The 19188-nt window shown below is 39.3% G+C and overlaps 1 protein-coding gene across 2 annotated transcripts in view; it reads left to right on the forward strand.

Annotated features, from left to right (window-relative positions):
* LOC145783269 (transportin-3-like) overlaps positions 1–19188 on the forward strand; it is a 30566-nt gene that overhangs the window by 6219 nt on the left and 5159 nt on the right. The window contains exons 5-17 of one of the 2 annotated variants that reach the window (XM_082595092.1): positions 5046–5109; positions 5276–5381; positions 5628–5755; positions 11304–11479; positions 11968–12106; positions 12261–12407; positions 12672–12877; positions 13271–13410; positions 13697–13836; positions 14087–14138; positions 14548–14667; positions 15027–15154; positions 16189–16259. In XM_082595092.1, the coding sequence (XP_082451218.1) occupies positions 5046–5109; positions 5276–5381; positions 5628–5755; positions 11304–11479; positions 11968–12106; positions 12261–12407; positions 12672–12877; positions 13271–13410; positions 13697–13836; positions 14087–14138; positions 14548–14667; positions 15027–15154; positions 16189–16259 (1617 nt within the window). The remainder of the gene's footprint in view (positions 1–5045; positions 5110–5275; positions 5382–5627; positions 5756–11303; positions 11480–11967; positions 12107–12260; positions 12408–12671; positions 12878–13270; positions 13411–13696; positions 13837–14086; positions 14139–14547; positions 14668–15026; positions 15155–16188; positions 16260–19188) is intronic. The other variant, XM_082595094.1, reaches the window with a different exon arrangement.

A 19188-nucleotide genomic window follows, 5' to 3' on the forward strand; every position in this document is an offset into this window, starting at 1 on the left:
AATGATGGCTAAACTTTATATCCTAATGTGTGTGAGTACGTAGGCGCCGGGTTTTGAAAATCGCCGGGGGGGGGCAAACTTTCTAGCCGACTGATTGCTTACATTCAAAATGCTGATGTAGGTTTGTCAGCATTGATGTTTGTTTGCGTCTACTCTATATGCCATTGTATATCGCCAAACTTTATAATGTAGGCTCAGGCCTCGAAATTCACAGCGGACATCGGACATGTCCGCCGTCACAGCATGTGATGTCCGCGGGAAGTACCATCTAGATCGGTCATATTTGTCCGCCGAGAAATAACACAGGAACTAGCGATACAAATCATCATTGCATAGCATGAACGTCGAACAATTGTTGCGATCATTCAATTTCCAGCGCATCTAGAAAATGTGAATACTGTATCCCTTAGCTTCCATTCAAAGAGGAAAACTTTCGATTTTTACATTGCTTCAACGATTGATGACATTGAATCAGCGTAACAAAGGTGAATTCTTCGCTAAGACTCGATAGGAGTACAGGTACTTCTACACCAGGGGTCACCAAACTTTTTTCTCTGAGGGCCGGATTGCTGCGAGATTACAGCTGCCGGCCGGATGCAAATTGCGAAAAGATATACAACTATTTAAAATCTCCATTGACTTGAATTGTCCAAATCCTTCTGCTTATGATGTCTAGTCTGGCTGGTATGATTTGCCTAAACAGAGATATCGCACTGATCAAACATTGGTGTTTTGAACAGCAAAGTTTGTGATGTCATAAGAAGAAACAATATGGAAAAATCATTATTTAGCACTTAGCAGGGCCGTCTTTAAATGTAGCAAACCTAGCAAACCTCGCAAACGTAGCATACCTCGCAAACCTAGCAAACGTAGCAAACCTCGCAAACCACAAGGTTGCCAGATGGTATTTTTTATTGTATTCTCTTAAATTTCTTGGCTCTTTATTTATCGGGTGCATGTTTTTTAAAACCCTTTTGAACATGTTACTTGTTTAGTGTTGATGTTGCAGATGTTCTATTCTCATCTATAAAAAGATATCATAATCTCTGCTTTGTTGGTTATGGTTAGTTTTGATATAAATACATTTAAAGCAATGCCTTTGCGATCAACATTTGTGAGATAGCCTATTGCAAGTTAATATTAACGCAATATTTGGTAGTCAGACATTCGGGAATCAGTACTCCATCTCTTAGTTAGACCATGGTTGGGTGAGTTCACTAATCACTGGTTTTCTAAAAACCGGGCTGCAGGCGATAAATAAAACTTAACTTTTGCAGACAACCTTAGTTCCAGCCCTGGGCTACGCCGTGTGACACAAAAGGAAGAAGTTCTTAATGACAAGTTTTTGTGTGTGTTTAGAAAGGAAAGGATATTTTGTGAACGAAACCGGTTTTTCCAAGGTTTGGTCATTTGAAGTGTGTTTAAAATACCTATATGCTTTGGCTCTTTTTTGGGCTACTTGCAAAAAAATGGTTTGTTTTTGGGATTGGTTTGAAACGTGTTTTTGGCTGGGTAATTTTGTGGAATCTGGCAATTCTGCAAGGTTTGCTTCTTTAAATGTAGCAAACCTCACAAGGTTTGTACATTTGTACAATTACCTAGTGATGGTAGCTACTATCTAGTATCTAGGCTATGACTTTTAATAAGGTCTGTGCATTTGTCAATTGATAGTTATGAAGTTTTCTCAGCGGGCGTCTTTAAATGTCGCGAACTCCGAATTCCTCACAAAGCTTGAGAAGGTTTCTGCATTTGAAAGCCTGCCGCAATAGGTTTTCATAGTCTCCCTAAAGAAGATAGATTTAGACTAGCAACAAGTAATGATAAGGTTGTCTGTAGTCTAGGCCTATTATTTGATGCAAACTATGAACAGTTGAAAACCTCATCGGCCATCAATTGTAGAAACCTTTCTCAAGATTTGCGAGGTTTGCTACATTTAAAGAAGCAAACCTTGTAGAGTTGCCAGATTCCACAAAATTACCCAGCCAAAAACACGTTTCAAACCAATTTTTTTTGCAAGTAGCCCAAAAAGGAGCCAAAGCATATAGGCATTTTAAACACACTTCAAATGACCAAAACTTTTGGAAAAACCGGTTTCGTTTACAAAATATTCCTTACATTCTAAACACACAAAAACTTGTCATTAGGAACTTCTTCCTTTTGTGTCACACGGCGTAGCCCAGGAACTACGGTCACCTGCAAAAGTTAAGTTTTATTTATCGTCTGCAGCCCGGTTTTTAGAGAACCAGTGATTAGTGAACTCACCCAACCATGGTCTAAGGCAGAGGTGACGAACCTTTTTGCGGTCGCGGGCCACTTTGTCAATTACACATGAGTTATCGGGCCACACAACTTTTTAGTTGTAACCTACTACAAAATCTTTTAGAAGCGACTCAAGATATTATTCAAGAAAAGTAACAAACGGCAAATGAAAGTAATAAAACCCACACAGTTGAAATTATCTTATGCAGAATCGAAACATACAACAGTAAAAATAAAAACAAATCAACTTAAGCAAAAAAGATAGAGCAACAGTATTTGCACTTAAGACAGTTTAATTTTCTAAGCTTAATTTTCCAGTTTAAGCGTTTGCTTTCGTATGAGTATGATTTCTTCTTTTTTTAGCTCTATCCTTTTTGCTCAAGTTGACGAAGTTTTTCGACCAATATGCTCTGAAACAACAAATCAGTTAATGAAATTTCTTTTTCAAACAACAAACAAAAGCCCATGCGAATCATACAGCTGAAGCTATCTAATGCAGTTTTGAAGCATAAAATATTAAAAAATAACATTGAAGCATTGAATTTGTTTGCTTAGTGGGATTTTTGGAAAGTTTTTTTGTTTGACTAAGCGTTCAATATTAGGTCGAACAGACGATGTGGCAACTCTCAACTGCACACTAAGATTTTCATCTGTCAGCCTCGACCTGTAGCAAAGGAAAGGTGTACCAGTGAAGGCATAAAACAGCTTTGAGATGTCTTTTGTCTTTAATGCATGAGCGATTGTCAAATTGTTTTGCGGGCCGCAGAAAAGTCTTTGACGGGCCGCATACGGCCCGCGGGCCGCAGGTTCGTCACCTCTGGTCTAAGGGATTAAGTACTGATTCTCGAATGTCTGACTACCAAATATTGCGTTAATATTACCTTTCAAGTTTCAACATCTCACAAATGTTGATCGCAAAGGCATTGCTTTAAATGTATTTAGATCAAAACTAACCATAACCAACAAAGCAGAGATTTTGATATCTTTTTACTGATAAAAATAAAACATCAACACTAAACAAATATCATAGTCAAAAGGGTTTTAAAGAACATGCACCCGATAAATAAAACGCCAAGAAAAAAAAAATACAATTAAAAAAATACCATCTGGCAACCTTGTGGTTTGCGAGGTTTGCTACGTTTACTAGGTTTGCGAGGTTTGCTACATTTAAGGACAGTCCTTAGCAGGACAAGCAAGTTGCGTGTAGCTCAACAGCAACGTCAGTCCTGTACAAAAAGTTTGGTAACTTTTTGCCTTAACAGTTGTAGTGCAGCTTATATTTCCGCAGCACGTAGCGGGCCGGATGAAATCAGTTCGCCGGCCGGTTCCGGCCCGTAGGACTTCTACACTAATCACGCGCAATTTAGTTCAAGTTTTACGTCACAATGTCTGGCTTTGATCTCCGAGTAATAATGATACGGCAAGGTTGGTTACTAAATTAGATTATACGAGTAAGGCTATTACAGCAAGATGCAACAAAATTTGTTAAGTTTTGGTATTACAGTAAGAAAGAAAAGACTCAGGGAAAATTCGCTTTCGCTCACATGACACGCAAAAATAAGCTTAAAGAAAAAAGCCTGTGAAACTTTGCACAGCAGAAAATAGTAGCGTTAGTGTAGAAATTTTCCGACTCCTGCCCAGAGCATTGTGACGCAATAAGCCACAGGACCTCGTTCGGTGGAAGTTAATCAGTTATGTGACGTATTGACCAGCTACACGGCGCTTTGACTCTTCAAGCGCAAGTCGTTACCAGTCTGATGAAAGCCTTTCAGAGTGACTTTACTGAATTTCTTAAAAAGCCTTCTGAAACCGTAGTTATAGTTCTGAAATGGCGAAGAATTATTATCAAGATAAAGTGATTAAGCATGACGATCGACGGCTAAAACTGGTGTGTCAGCCGTGAGACTTAATTTGTCCGCCGAGATAGCTGCTCAGACCGGACACGTTTGTCCGCCGTCAACAAAAACGAATTTCGAGACCTGTAGGCTACTTCGAATTATATGCTGGTCACTTTAAACTTTAGCTCTTAATACGCGTAGATACTAAACTGAGCAAACAGCAAACCGCACCTCGTTATTGACACTCCCAAGAAAAAACAAAGCAGAAGAAATCAAGAAAAACGTTTTTCAATCATTGTTACTATGCTTCAACGGCACCATGCTGGCGTTTATCAGCTACCGTACTTCTGTTTCTTTTGTTATCTTAGGAGCAGCGCTCTTGTTGCAACAAGTAGATCTTTTAATTGAGATCGAGCCGCAATGAAGGTCAAACTAACGCAAATCTGAACTTAGAACCATTTGATTTAGGATTTTTTTAAAATAATTTGCGGGGGGCAGCCACCCCGAACTAAATTCACGGGGGGCGCCGCCCCCCTGGAGTCGGCGCCTATGTGTGAGTAAGCGGGACATGTTATCACAGGGTTCTTGGCACTCTATCCAACCATTTTTTTCCCATCTGGCATTCTTTTTCTCCACTAGTGCTAATTTAAGCATTGTGATATCAAAACACTGCTTTTATGAGAAGCTGTGACACAAACCTTTTTGTTGGTTTAGCAAGCGGGCCATTTAAAAAGTTGAGAACGATTCACTGCTCAGACGTGGTGGACTATTATCTTCTACGTATTTCATCTTTATAGACGCAAGTCTTTGTTGTATGATATTGTGATTTAATTGATCCCCACTTGTCCATGTAAAGTTTTTTTTTTTTGCTGCTGTGAGGCATGCATATCCCCTCACTGCTGTTGAATGCTTTTTTGCAAATCACACAACTGCTGCTTATATTTCAAGGTATGGGAAGGAATTGACACACTTTCCTTACCTGCTGGAAATTCTTACTGTTCTTCCTGAAGAGGTACTTGACGTTTGTGTAAAACAAACGTTTTTTGCATTAATTTTTTCACTTATCATCATCATCATCACTGCTTTTTTTGTGTTATTTGTTATGTAGCATAGGTATTTTTAATTCAAATTTTCTTTAATTTACAAATTTGTAACATGTGATGTACTTCTCATTTTAGGTGAATAATCGCCATATAAGGCTTGGCGAAAACAGAAGAACTGAAATTTTGGATGAAATGGAAAATGCTGCACCTATGGTTGTAGATTTGCTTAAATCCTGTATAGGTAAAGTTGCTAACACGTAATTGTGATACTAGATTTGTGTACTTACGATTGCATGGAAACCATACTGGGAGAACTTTTTTAACACTGCATTCAGACATCAAGAGGTTATATTGCAAACCATTGCATAGTTTTTTGTTTGTGTGTACAGGAAATTCAAACCATACAGTGCAGGTCATCACCACCAGTTTGTCACCGTGTAATATGTTGAATTCCAAAAGAAAAATTCATACAAACATTTTGTTACAGATTCTGTCTCGGATGAACAGTTGCTATGCAAAATATTCAAATGCCTTGGAAGCTGGTTTTATCTGGGCGTGTTGCCTGGCAACCACGTGGCAAGGTGCCAACTACTCGATCCACCCTTCAGAGTTTTGGTAATGTCATCACGGTCATATTCTTCCGCCAACTCCTCAGCTTTCACGAATAGACATTTGCTGATTAATGGTTTTGTCTAGAGATGTACCGATACCAATATTTTGGCCGATACCGATCCCGATATCACTTTTTTAGGCCGATACTGATACCGATATTTTGGCCGATACTTTGGTGTTACAAAAAGAAGCAATTTTGGTATTTGCAAGGAATTATATCAAATGCTAAGTTTTACCTTATTTGCATAAAACTATTAAAAAAAAGCTTTCAATTGGCATCATAATCCATCGTTGGTTTGTTCCCCACTAGTGGGGGTGGTCAATTGTTTCCGCGCAGCAATTGTTTTAATCCCTTTTCTCCATTTCACTCTGTCCCTTGCATCTTCCTCCTTCAGTCCGACTTTTTTAAATTCATCCTTCACTTGTTGTTTCCACGTTCTTCTTGGACGACCGCATTTCCTCTTCCCATCCACCTTTAGATCTAGTGCCTTTCTAAGAAAACTTCCTTCCTCCCTCCTTATCACATGTTCATACCATCTTACTCCATTTGCCCTTGCCAGTTGGTCTATGGTCTCTCTCATCTCTAGCATATCCAACAATTCTTCAGTCCTTTTTTCCCTTCTCGTTTTCACCCCACACATTGCTCTCACCATTGACCTTTCCGTTCTTCTCAGGATTGCCAGTTCACTCTCTCTCAATATCCATGTCTCGCTACCATATAGCATTGCAGGCCGCACACAGCTCCGATATACTTCCCTTTCATCCTTAGTGAAAATTTTCTGCCATACAACATTTCCCCACATTCCCTGAACTTTGCCCAGCCCAATCTTGCCCTTGTTGTCACCGCTGCTTCACATCCACCACTTCTATTTATCCGATCACCCAGATAACAGAAGTCTGTCACTGTTTCGATGCCATGGCAGAACTCATCATCATGGCTTTCCACTTCATTCCTTCCTTTACTGCATTTCCCACAAACAAAACACTTCGCCAATCTTGTTGCGGCTCTCTTGACATTAGCACATCTTGCATGTACCCACTTTCCACAATCCTTGCATTGCATTGAATTTCTCATCACTCTCTTGCCACATATTCCACAGGGATCTACTTTGCTTTCAACAACTGTTCCTTCTGCTCCACTCACCATCACTTTTGTTTTTTCAAGATTCACCTTCATACCCTTGGTTTCAAATGCTTCTTTCCATTTCTCAAACTTTCTCTCCAGTCCCTCCATACTATTACTTGTCAAGACCAGGTCGTCTGCATACAAAATTTCACTCAATAAGCCCTCCCTCACTCCTTCAGTTACAACGTCAACCACAATAGCAAATATCAGAGGTGACAAAACTGATCCTTGGTGTACACCAACCTTCACAAAAAACTCGTTTGAATAATTTGATCCAACTCTCACTTTTGTTCTTGCATCCTCATGCATAGACATCACAGCTCTCACTAATACCTCCGTTATACCTCTTTTCCTCATTGCCCACTCCATCACTTTCCTTGGTACTCTGTCAAATGCCTTTTCTAAGTCGACGAAACACATATATAGTTTTCTCTGCTTCTCTCGGTATTCCTCCTGCATTCTTCTCAATATAAACAGAGCATCCACTGTACCTTTTCCTGGCATAAATCCAAACTGCATATCATTTAATTTCACCAATGTTCTCAACCTCTTTTCTAGTATTCGCTCCACAATTTTCATTCCATGCTCTAGTAGTTTTACACCTCTATATGCACTGCAACTTCTCACAACCCCCTTTCTCTTGAACAGTGGAACAACAGTACTATGCTTCCACTCCTCCGGCATTCCCTCTCCATCTAATACCCTTTGGCTAAGTTGTAGCATTACTTCAATTCCCAACTCTCCACTTGCTTTTATTATCTCTACGCTCACTTCTGATGGACCGGCTGCTTTATGCAGTTTCATTTGCCCCATTGCCTCCACCACTTCATCACGAGTAACCTTTCCCACTGGACCCTCCACCAGATCAACCTCTGTCATATGATCCCATACATTCTCCTTATGCATAACATTTTCCATATGTTCCTTCCACACTTCTCCTCCGCTTTCCGGACTGAAATGCAACTTCCCATCTCCACTCCTTATACATCTTCCCCCTACAATATCTTTCCCATCCTTTTTCATTTGCTTTATGAGTCTGAATACTTTGTTTTGGCTTTCCCCCATTTTATTAAGTTCCTCCTCAGCACCATTCTTCATAGCTCTTGCAACAACCCTCTTTGCCTTCTTTTTCATACTCTTATACTTCTTTTTATTCTCTTCTGACCCATTTTTGCGCCACTGCTTGTATGCATCTCTTTTCTGTGAAATCGCATGCTTCACCTCTTCATCCCACCACCATGTGTCTCCACGATCCCTCCTCACTTTCTTTTTCCCACATACTTCATCACATGCTGCTAGGACACCTTTCTGAAATGAAGCCCACAAGTCCTGCGCACTCATGTTTACCAGCTCTTTTGCTCTTTTCACAAACTTCACAAATTCTCGTTTCTTTATCCTCCAGTTTCCACACATTTCTCACAAAAACTCGTTCTTTCTTCACAATTTTCTTCACTTTTTTTATATTTAAGTCTCCTACTACTAGTCTATGCTGCAACTCCCACGGAATTACTTTCACATTCTTCAAGTACTTTCTCTGTTCCTGCCCAACCACAATAAAATCAATTTCCGACTCATGTCCTCCTGAGCTGTAAGTCACCTTCCTTTTCTCTTTCTTTTTAAACCATGTGTTGGCAATACAAAATTTCCTTTCATCACAAAATTCAAGTAGCATTCTTCCTTCCATATTTCTCTCCCCAAAACCATACCCTCCATGAATGCCCTCGAACCCATTTGCTTTTTTTCCAACATGTTCATTAAAATCTCCTAATCCAAACACCAACTCTTTTGAACTCCGTAAATCCCATTCCTCTGCCAAAACATCGTAAAAACTTTCCTTTTCTAAGTAATCCCTACCACTTTGAGGTGCATATGCACAGATTAGCCTCACTACCTCCTCTTCAAAAGCAAGTACCATTGTCATCACTCTGTCACTCCTTCTTCTAACTTCTATTACTTTCTCACATAATTCCTCTTTTACCAAGAAACCAACACCACCGATTCCTGTGTTATTTCCTGACCACCATAACTTATATCTCCTCCCATTGGCACCTAAAAACCGCGCTGACTGTCCCCTCCAGCTTACTTCCTTTAGGCAACATATATCCACCCTTCTTTTTCTTAGTTCTTCACATATTTCAGTTCCTTTACCACACAAACTTCCCGCATTCCAGCATCCGATTCTAACACCATAATCTTTTTTCAATGTTTTTTTGTTTTCTCGGAACCCAGAGATTCTTCGCACCCCTTGCCCATCTAAGGGCTGCTGGGGACTAAGGGCCATTTTTAGCTTTTGCTGCATTTAAATAATATTTTGGAGCATAGATTTTCCAGCCGGATGCTCTTTTTGACGCTAACCACAGTTATTGGCGGTGGGCCTAGCCTTTACTTAGAAAAGTATTTCCTGCAAGGCAGCAGGATTTCTAACAAGTTTTAGCCAACCAGTCGAGGTTGTTGCCCATGAGGTGGGACGTGGACCCACTTGTTAGTTTGGTGTGTGATCAAGACCAGTGTTTCCCGAGACCCATGGTGTATAATTTAAATAATTTAGTAAAGATTCAAGAATCCAGTCTCAGCCGCATTGTTGTGTCATAATAGTAGGTTTTAGTAATGATAGACCACCGTAATTGAGGACTGGCGTATAAGGGAAGAAACATTACATCATAATTAGGGTTTCTGATAAATAAATAATAAAGGGTTTGCGCAAACTCTCCAAATAGGCTATCATAATAATTGATAAGATGTAAAATGTAAACCAAGTGATTTGTGTAGTCGTACAAAAACTATTCAACAAGTAATGTGCAACCTAAGGGCGCTTGTCATTTGGTTGAAAAGCTTTTGCCAGGCCAAGACTACCCAGGTAGCAAAAATGTATAATTTTGCATTGTTTTTAGTTACGTTGCTAAACGTTTAAAAAGAAAACATGTAACTTGGTTGTTTTTAGTAAGCTAGTTCTATCAGTTTGTGATTTAATTTCCACTTTTTGTTGTAATAAACTCACCAAGCTCAAACAATGTCATGGCAGAATAATTAGGCTCAAAATGAAAGCAAAGGGACTACGAATCCTCACTAAACTAATCAAAATGGTCTTGTTGCGCCTAAGATGACAACCTCATTGTGAACAAAGGAGCGTTCTTCCCGGCTATCAGCACAAGGTTGAGCACTCACTAGTACAGTGAGCAGTTGCGATTCGCTAACCACAACGGTGTAGCTTCCACACTAGCCATTTCAATTCTTGTCGATGTCAATTCTTGCTACAAAACGGCTGCCGAGAAACATATAGTTGATTGGATGGTCTAAATGGCTAGCGTGGAAGCTACACCGTTATGGTTAGCGAATCGCAACAGCTCGCTGTACTAGTGAGTGCTCAGCCTTGTGCTGATAGCCGGGAAGAACGCTCCTTTGTTCACAATGAGGTTGTCATCTTAGGGGCAACAAGACCATTTATTGATTAGTTTAGTGAGGATTCGTAGTCCCATTGCTTTCATTTTGAGCCTACTTACTCTGCCATGACATTGTTTAAGCTTGGTGAGTTTATTACAAAGAAAGGTGGAAATTAAATCACAAACTGATAGAACCAGCTTACTAAAAACAACCAAGTTACATGTTTTTTTTTTATTAAACGTTTAGCAACGTAAAAACGATGCAAAATTATACATTTTTGCTACCAGGGTGGTCTTGGCCTGATTTTATCCTCTGCGGAGAGTAAAAAAGAAACACAAATGATAAATATTGGAGAAATTGAGTCTCCTTCACAACTTAAGAATCGAACAACGCAAAACTGCTGAAACAAAACGTTTTGTTTGAATGAAAGAATCACTGTAAGCAAACAATGCCAAAAGGTGCGCGCATGAAGTCATGGGAGTGTGAGGTATCAAAATTTTTAACGGGTTGTTATTTTTCTACATCAATGTGACGTTAGTTACTACTTTAAAAAATCTATATCTTTGCTTCTCCACAAAATCCGCAGCAAACACCTTTTTTTACATGTTTAGTATCGGCCACAGTATCGGCCAAATTTTGCCGATACCGATACTCAAAAAATGGCCGATATCACCGATGCCGATATATCGGTACATCTCTAGTTTTGTCATCATAAGGACATGAAAATACTTCTAGATAGATAATAATAATTCTTTCATCGCTGCACTGCAGTATACTAGCGATTTCATACGAGCAGAGACAATGTGCCACGTGTATTAATAAAGGTATTTGCTTCATTTTAATTTTGGCACTAATGGCACTATAAACTTGGGTTGAAATTTAAACGCTATGTCATTCTTATATAGAAAATGCGCCATCTTTACATTGATTCAAGTTCTGCAGACGTTGATTCAATGTAAAAATGATGGATTTTACTGTCTGGGTTCCAAGACATTGGTTATATAATCTTTTAATTAATTCGTCTATTTCTTCATACACTTTCAGAGAGACGTCACCGTATCACCATCGCTTTACGAAAGTGCCTGTAGTTGCGTATGTGCCGCTTTATTTGTGGCAGAGGACGTTACAAAACACTCTGACCTTGTAAATCTGCTGTTCCAAGGCACACATTCATTACGCGGTGCCTACCACAATGCTGTTGCCCACGAAGACACCGACAAGTACGGCATCGTCTCATGCTATTTATTTAAAGTACTAAGATAGTGTAGCAGGGTAAATAAGTAAAGGTGGTCCTAGTGTCGGGGATGAGAAGGTAAGGTTCTCATTGTACTAAGCCTTCGGTGCTAAGCAGGGTTGGCAGTTCCTTTCTCTCGGCCGCTTTTCCTTTTGCAATTATGCCCACCCAACTTATTACACCCTAGGTAAAGGTGAGCTGTGGTTTCAACAACCACCTTTAGCCGGGTGTCGAACCAGGTTTACATTGTTGGAAAGCCAATGTCTTATCCGCTGCGCTATACCACAACCATCACCAGTAAGTACGGTGTTATGTACTATCTCAATATTTTTGCCAATGAATAGGTTTTCATTGCAGTAACTGCATCTTCTACAGCAAGAACTCACAGCAACCGAAGTTCAGGAGAGCTAACTCCGTTCGTTTGGTTTAGTTTGTAGAAATATTGCAATAAAAACTTGAATTTTCCATGTTTAGATGCTTAAACTTGTGTCGGGTGTTCACGGAGCTAGGAGAATCCTTATTAGAGGTGATCGTCAGTACTCCTGGTTCAGGATTAGGCGACTTGGCAACCCTGGACCTGATTCTATTGTGTAATGGTCATTGTCAGTATGAGGTAGGTATCCTTTGTATGATCTGGTCAAATTGGTGCAGTTTAGTGAATAACAAAGTCATAGCAATTTTTTCGGAATTTTGTTTGTGCGTGTACTTTTTAGGTGCAAACGTCTAACAGCTTTAACCGACGTTTTCGTGTATTGCGTTACTTTCAGGTGACAGATATCACATTTAATTTTTGGTACCGGTTGTCGGAGATGCTCTATGCAACGGATAAAACCTACGTGAAAGCTGCTTTTGGTCCATTTATAGAGCGACTTATATGTTCTCTGGTTAGGCACTGCCAAATGGAACCTGATATTGTGAGTTACACAATTTCTAACTTTGTTTTAGCTCACGTACATTGAAATTAAAACTGTTACATACTTAATTTTATTATGATTAGCTGCATGCTCTAAGTGACATGGAACGATTGACAATAAAAAAAAATTGAATTTTTTTCGTTGTCAAATTTTTTGATTTTTTTCCTCGTCAACCCGTTCAAGATATATTCCAACTATAATAGTTGTGCTTTTGAAAGCTACTTTTGTGTAACGACCAGATCGCTGTTTCCTTTTGTGCTTCAGGATACGATTCTGGAGAAAAGTGACGATTTCAGCGATTTCCGAGTAAGAGCCGCCGAACTAGTCCACGACGTTGTTTACATGGTTGGCGTCACTGCATGCTTTGCTCACCTTTTTTCAATGCTGACCAACTCAAAGAATCCACCCACCTGGGATATCACAGAAGCCACGCTATTTGTGATGAGTGCCATTGCAAAGCATGTCGAATTGTAAGTTTTTCTTCGCTTTTATTTACTTAAAAAGACAGAGCAACTAATTCCTCCAATGGTTGCTATACACCAAAGGCAAGGGTTGCTTGTTAAAGTTACTTTTGAGGATTATGTCATTGTCGCCAGACGTTGAAATGGTGTGAAGAGTCAAGACTAGTCTTTTATTATTTATTTTCAAACAGCAAAGGTTTATCTACCATTTGGATCATTGCTGTATTTACACTGCAAAAACGAAAATGAAAACTCTGATACTGTTTTTTTGGGCGTGACATTTTTAGAACACTGAAACAATAATTCAAAATCTGCATGAAAAGATGTTCTGGTTCAATGCATTTCCATTCAGTTTTCGTTTACTCTGATTTGAAATTCTTAACAACATTTATGATCTTTCAGCAACGATGAGCAAGTAGTGCCTCAAGTGCTTCAAGCCATACTTCACCTCCCCCCAGACACCCACATAGCAGTGTACCATACCAGTGTGCAGCTGGTTGGTGAATTGTCAGGCTGGATAGAAAAACATCCTCAAATGTTAGGTGCGTTCTTTCTTGGACAAAGTCGAAGGTCCCCATACCCAGACAGCAAAGCAACCGTTTTTTACATTGATTCAACGTCTACAGACGTTGAATTAAACCGATTGATTTGCTGTCTGTGTAGTCCATAGATTTTGAAAAAGAACTTCGATTTTAAACTGTAATTGCGAGGTAGGTTGCAACACGTCTTAAACTTCCGATCCTTTTGTTGATACATGATTCATGAGTTTCTACGCTGCCAATGAATGTTATTGCAATCATAGTTCAGATTGTGAATTTTTCCATACAGACAGCTCGCTACAGTTTCTCACCACCGCCTTGCAAAGGAAAGAACTGGCTTCAGCCGGCGCCACTTCACTTCAGTATTTATGTGAAACTTGTCGTGAGCAAATGGCTCAGCACTATTCCGCTTTAATCCAACTGATGCAGGTGAGTTCGTTGGCAACTCTTCCACAATCAGTAGTATCCACAGGTAGCTATGGTAGTATCATTTTGATATGCATCAGCATGTTCGCAGCTAGAACAATCGCCTTAAAACGAGAAGATGGTGATTTTTTTAGCACTAAAGTTCCTGTTTCAATTTGACATGATACACATTTCCTTTTCATGTTAATGCGTGTCGGTTAAGTGTACAATGTGTGCTATGGTTAGTGGAAATCATATGTTGGTTTGTTTCAAGGTATCTGATGAGCTGAACGTGTCTGCCGAAGCTACTCTGGGTCTTTTGAAAGGTGCCACAAAAGTTAAATTACGTTTATTTATCTACAAGCTTCTGCTTTTATATACTGCTTATGATGCAGCTGACATCAAATCTTACTGGTTTTGTGCTGTTTCCTCTTGATTTAACAAGAGTCGTCGTTGTATACTTTGTCATGAGAGTGATATTTTCTTAAAAGTTAATTGATTCGCATCATGTTGTAGCACACTCGTTTGTTGATAGTAGCTACAGTGATGAAGCCAATTAAGTTGTACTCAGCCCATAACCAGTTTTCAATGTATGCTGTCACTTGCTTGAGACTGACAGAATTTAGAAAGAAGGTTACAAAGAAAAGGGTTGTTCTACATTCAATGGTAGAAATTTCTCACAATATTTTATCCATCACATTTATCTCAACTCAAGTTGTTTTTGCTTGTTTCCAGGTGTTGTTGCTGTTTTAAGTCATCTTCCACCCCAGCACGTCAAAGACGCCGTGGCTCAACTGTGTGCTTCTCAAATCAACATTCTTAACCAACATTTAAATGAGGAAGTTTCAGGTCAAGGTGATTTTGTTGCTGAAACATTTCAATAAGGCTGCTAATGTCCATGGTAGATCACTTGTACAGTAGTAGCTTACATATGGTCAGGACCAGGAAACATTTTTTGAAACATTTACGTATATTTGGTGTTTTGTTGCCTCTTGGGTGGATGAACACTGTCCTTTTTTCATGTAGTATGATGGCAACGGAGCCTTTTTATCGCTCTTTTTCTATGAGTAATATTGAGGAGTCAGATCACAAACGCCCGCCCTCCAATTTTATGAGAACCTGTTCCGGACGCGCCAAAATCCATTCAACTCAGCAATCATGTCTATTTCTAAGCTAGTGATGTGAACTAGTTTGTACTTTTTCACCACAAACAGAAACCAACCGCTCCAGCAAAGACCCGTCGGTTTGGTTGGACAGGCTTGCGGCGATATTTCGTAATGTTGACGTTAAAAAGCATTTATCCAACGGATCAGTACATCCATGCAAAGAAGTTACTGAAGAGGTTAGTAGTTTATGGTTCTGTAGGTGTCTTCATCATTTACAAGACTGCTTATAGTTGATCATAACAGTAATTCCTCTTCGTGTTTCGTGTATTTCGTGCATCATTCAAACATGCACTTTCAGTAACGACCGGGCTCGAAAAATCCATTTTTCCACTGTACATTGATTGAATGAGTGAATTAAATAATTCAATGTAAAATCAACGGATTTTGCTAACTATGGTTACTCAGTGATTAGATTGACGTAGGGTGACTGTGCGGTCTGCTATTATTCGGAGCATCCGATTTGGAGAAACTGATTCGGAGAAAGCCTTTTTCGGAGATTTCTGAAATCTTACAGCGGCATCTGTTTATTCAAAGGAGTTCGCGTATAATAGAGATTAATCAAATAGTCTAAGCGAAAAAATAAAACAGTTGTCAAACGGCGTGTCATGATTAACAATGGTGGTTAATCAAATGAAGTCTCAGCGAAAATATCTCAACTAAAGTTGCTAGATATCGCGATAGCCTATACACCTACAAGATATCGGCTAATTTTCATCTACCTTTCTAAAACAATAACTTTCTCTCGTTTGCATGGGTATGGGAAAGTATATACAAAAACCGCCTTCCCGAATGTTCTCTACAAATTCTCTAAATAAACAGAAGCCGTTGTTGGATTTAAGAAATCACCGAATCGGTTTTCTCCGAATCGGGTCATTCCATAGAGTGCAGTCGCTTTACATTTGCTCGTTCACCTGATAAGTGAAATACAGCCCTCAATTATTATATATATAAGTTGTTCTTATTTTATTTTACATTGTTATTCTTGAGGTACCACATAAATGTACAGTTTTACTCAAAAGGCCATACCGCTATGGTATTCGCATAGTACAAGTGGTGTCTTGAAAGCTACAGAAAAAAAGGTTTATCAGCGTTGCGAAATGAAACAGTTAACTTCATCGAAAAAGGTTTGTAAACCGACGAACGAAGCAACCTTTTCGTTCAATGACGTTAGTACCAATGACTCCAATGATAAATTGATGATTGTGTGCAGATGTGGCCAGTACTGCGCATGGTTCTGCACAGGCACAAAGCTGACAATCGCATCGTTGAACGTTGGTGCAGGTGGGTAGTTGCTGTGATCCGCTTGTTTGTTGTTTGTTTTACATTAATAGCGAAAAACATGATCACCTGAACTTTCAAACGCTTATCTCTCCCGGTCGCATATTTACAAAAGGTTCCCTATTTTGTGCCTATCTCGAAAACTGACCAATCAGAAGCCGTATCGCTTTCTTACGTCAACTCATTTGCAAAGTTTCTTTGCGTGATTGCGTCGAGTTCGTAGGTTTTCTCCAGGATTGCCAGTTCTGCGGTTTTCCCCTGGAGTTAGGCTAGTTTTATTTCAAAGTCGCGGAAAAATGTTAGCAGTGGCGTTTTTTCTTGTTTTGTTTTATATTCACAAAAAAAGCTTTGACTATATTCTAGACTTGTTTCATCACTTTCGACGACTGGGCTACTTTTCAGTAGCAGTTGGGCTATAAATTTTAAAAACATCTGGCAATCTTAGTTTGCTCGCTGTTCGTGTCTACTCTGCTGTCTGGCAGGCTAATCGCTAGGCTGGTACTGTGGCAGGCTATATCTCGTAATATTTTTGTATATATCAAATAATCACTGAATATACAATGTGCAGTAATGAACCGTGATGATTATCCAATTCTTACAATACATTTTATCTGCAATTTTAGATTTGGACTATCGGACAAAAAGAAAGCATTTCACCCCTACATCTCATTCCTATATATGTTGCAAACATTTCACTGAAATTGAAATCTTGAAATTTTGACTTTATAATTTACAAAGTTTGACTCATAACTTTCTACGTTTGCAACCCAAATGCAAAATACAAAGCATATTAGAAATCAAACCGTTGGCGTTAAGCAAGGATATCTTTGTTTTTCTAATGAAATAAAAGAAAAATGTGGAAGACTCAACGACAAAATAAAAGACAAAAAATGGACAACAAATGTATTAGGCAAATAATAGATCAATAGCCGCCTCAAAATTGAATTTTTCGAGCTTTCGCCGAAGCAAAATCAGCAATAATATCTTCAAAATCAAGTTTTTGAACGTAATCTCTTTCTATAGAAAGAATCGATAGAGCTGATAGCTGATCATCATTCATGGTAGAACGTAAATACGGCTTTATCATTTTGAGCTTTGAGAAACTCCTCTAGATTTATGACATAATCAATGTTACTTAAAATTGAACAACAGACGAAGTTCAGGCTACAGCTATCCAACATCACGCAAGAAGCAACTCGAGCTTTTTAGCTGTTGTTATATCCTTAAATTTTTTAAGGTGTTCTAGCTGTCTCTTTGTAAATCATTTTCTTGTTTTACTTTTTATTTATTTTTGCATTACTTCATTTCTCGTGCTGTGTGCACTGTGCAGCCTCATTTTGCCGCCCCTGGCGCAGAGCCAGAACCGCCAAGTGGCTGCTACGCCACTGCAGAGAAGTGCGTTGCATGGAACTTGTCTAGAGGATCAGTGTTCATACCTTTAAACAGGTTATCTTGATCTATGGTCACAAAGAGCACGCTCTGCAGGAGCTCGTTGATAGGCTACCAATAATCTTACCACCTGGCATGATTCAAATGTAAACAGCTGCTCTTCATCCTGCTTAAATATGTCCTGCATATGATTGGAATATGATTGTCATCTTTAAGGATACTTTATTGGTAAGATAAAAACATAAACGTTATGCATAAAATTCATTTACTACAATTTACTTCTTTAAGAAGATACATCAGATGATGTAACATGACAGAGCACAATACCATGCAATAGTGACAATCAAGGAAGCAAGTAAATGATAAGATTGATGATACAAGCAATTTGAACAACGTAATTAATGCTTCCAACCATAGGCGCCTAACCCGTGGGGGCCAGGCCCCCACGCATATTTATGCGTGGGAGCAACTTTTTATGCTGCATTGATACATAAAACAATAGATGAACTAGCGATCGGCAGCAGGAAAACATTTTTAAATGCAAACCGCAACAGCTTCGCGCTAAATAATCACTAGAACGAATAGCGATGCTACAATCCCACACCAAAAAAAAATCTGTCATTTTTACATTGATTTAACGTCTGCAGACGTTGAATCAATGTAAAATGACTGATTTTGCTGCCTGAAACATAGCAAAAATCTACCATTTTGCGTCGATTCAATGTCATCAGATGTTGAATGCACCCAAAAACAACATAATTTGCTACGTTGACGCAGCGTGCGTTTAGCTTTATGTGCATGCAAACAGACTCGATGTCGCTTTCGAAAGTCGAAACCTCTGCAGAGAATTGTCGCGGCAGTGAATCGCTTGCTGTGAAAATGAACTTGAAGTCTCGGCCCGAGGTAACCATTAACCAACGTAACAAGGGCTGGTGCAAACCGCATTGCGCACACGTGGCATAATCAACACAACAATGGACTCGCGCAAACTGCATGGCGCACACACGACCGTTGCCATAAAAACCCGATCAAAGGCGGGGAATATGCTCATCTTTTGTTTCATCTGCAACACCAAAACGGGCGTATCGCAGCGAATTGAAACTTGAAAGCTGGTCAGCCATAAGTTGCGATATTGTAGTGAAAAGGGAGCAATGTCAAGTCGAAAACTTAATCAAACGTCTCTCCGTAACTATTTTTCAAGGGCTGTTTACGGATGTCAGCAACTTTTAAATTTATTCAAGGTGACGTGCTGTTGAATTGATGTAAACATGACTGATTTTGCTTTCAACAGGTATATTTTCAAGCGTATGATCAAGTTAGTATTTTCATTCCATTTACAGACAATACCTTTTAGTAAACCTTTTCGTCTCTTGTTTCATGCCAATAAATCTAGTTCGTTGCTAAACTTTATGTTGCGCTTAGCTTAAAGAATCGCAGTCCATCAACCGCTAGCCAACGCAGACGCATAGCATGTGTTTTGGTCGAGTTTTGTTTATAATAATTAACGGTAGGTCGAACGTAGCGATAACTCCGAGTGTGGCAA

This window comes from Aplidium turbinatum, chromosome 14 (genome assembly GCF_918807975.1).
Source record: "Aplidium turbinatum chromosome 14, kaAplTurb1.1, whole genome shotgun sequence".
NCBI classification, from domain to species: domain Eukaryota; kingdom Metazoa; phylum Chordata; class Ascidiacea; order Aplousobranchia; family Polyclinidae; genus Aplidium; species Aplidium turbinatum.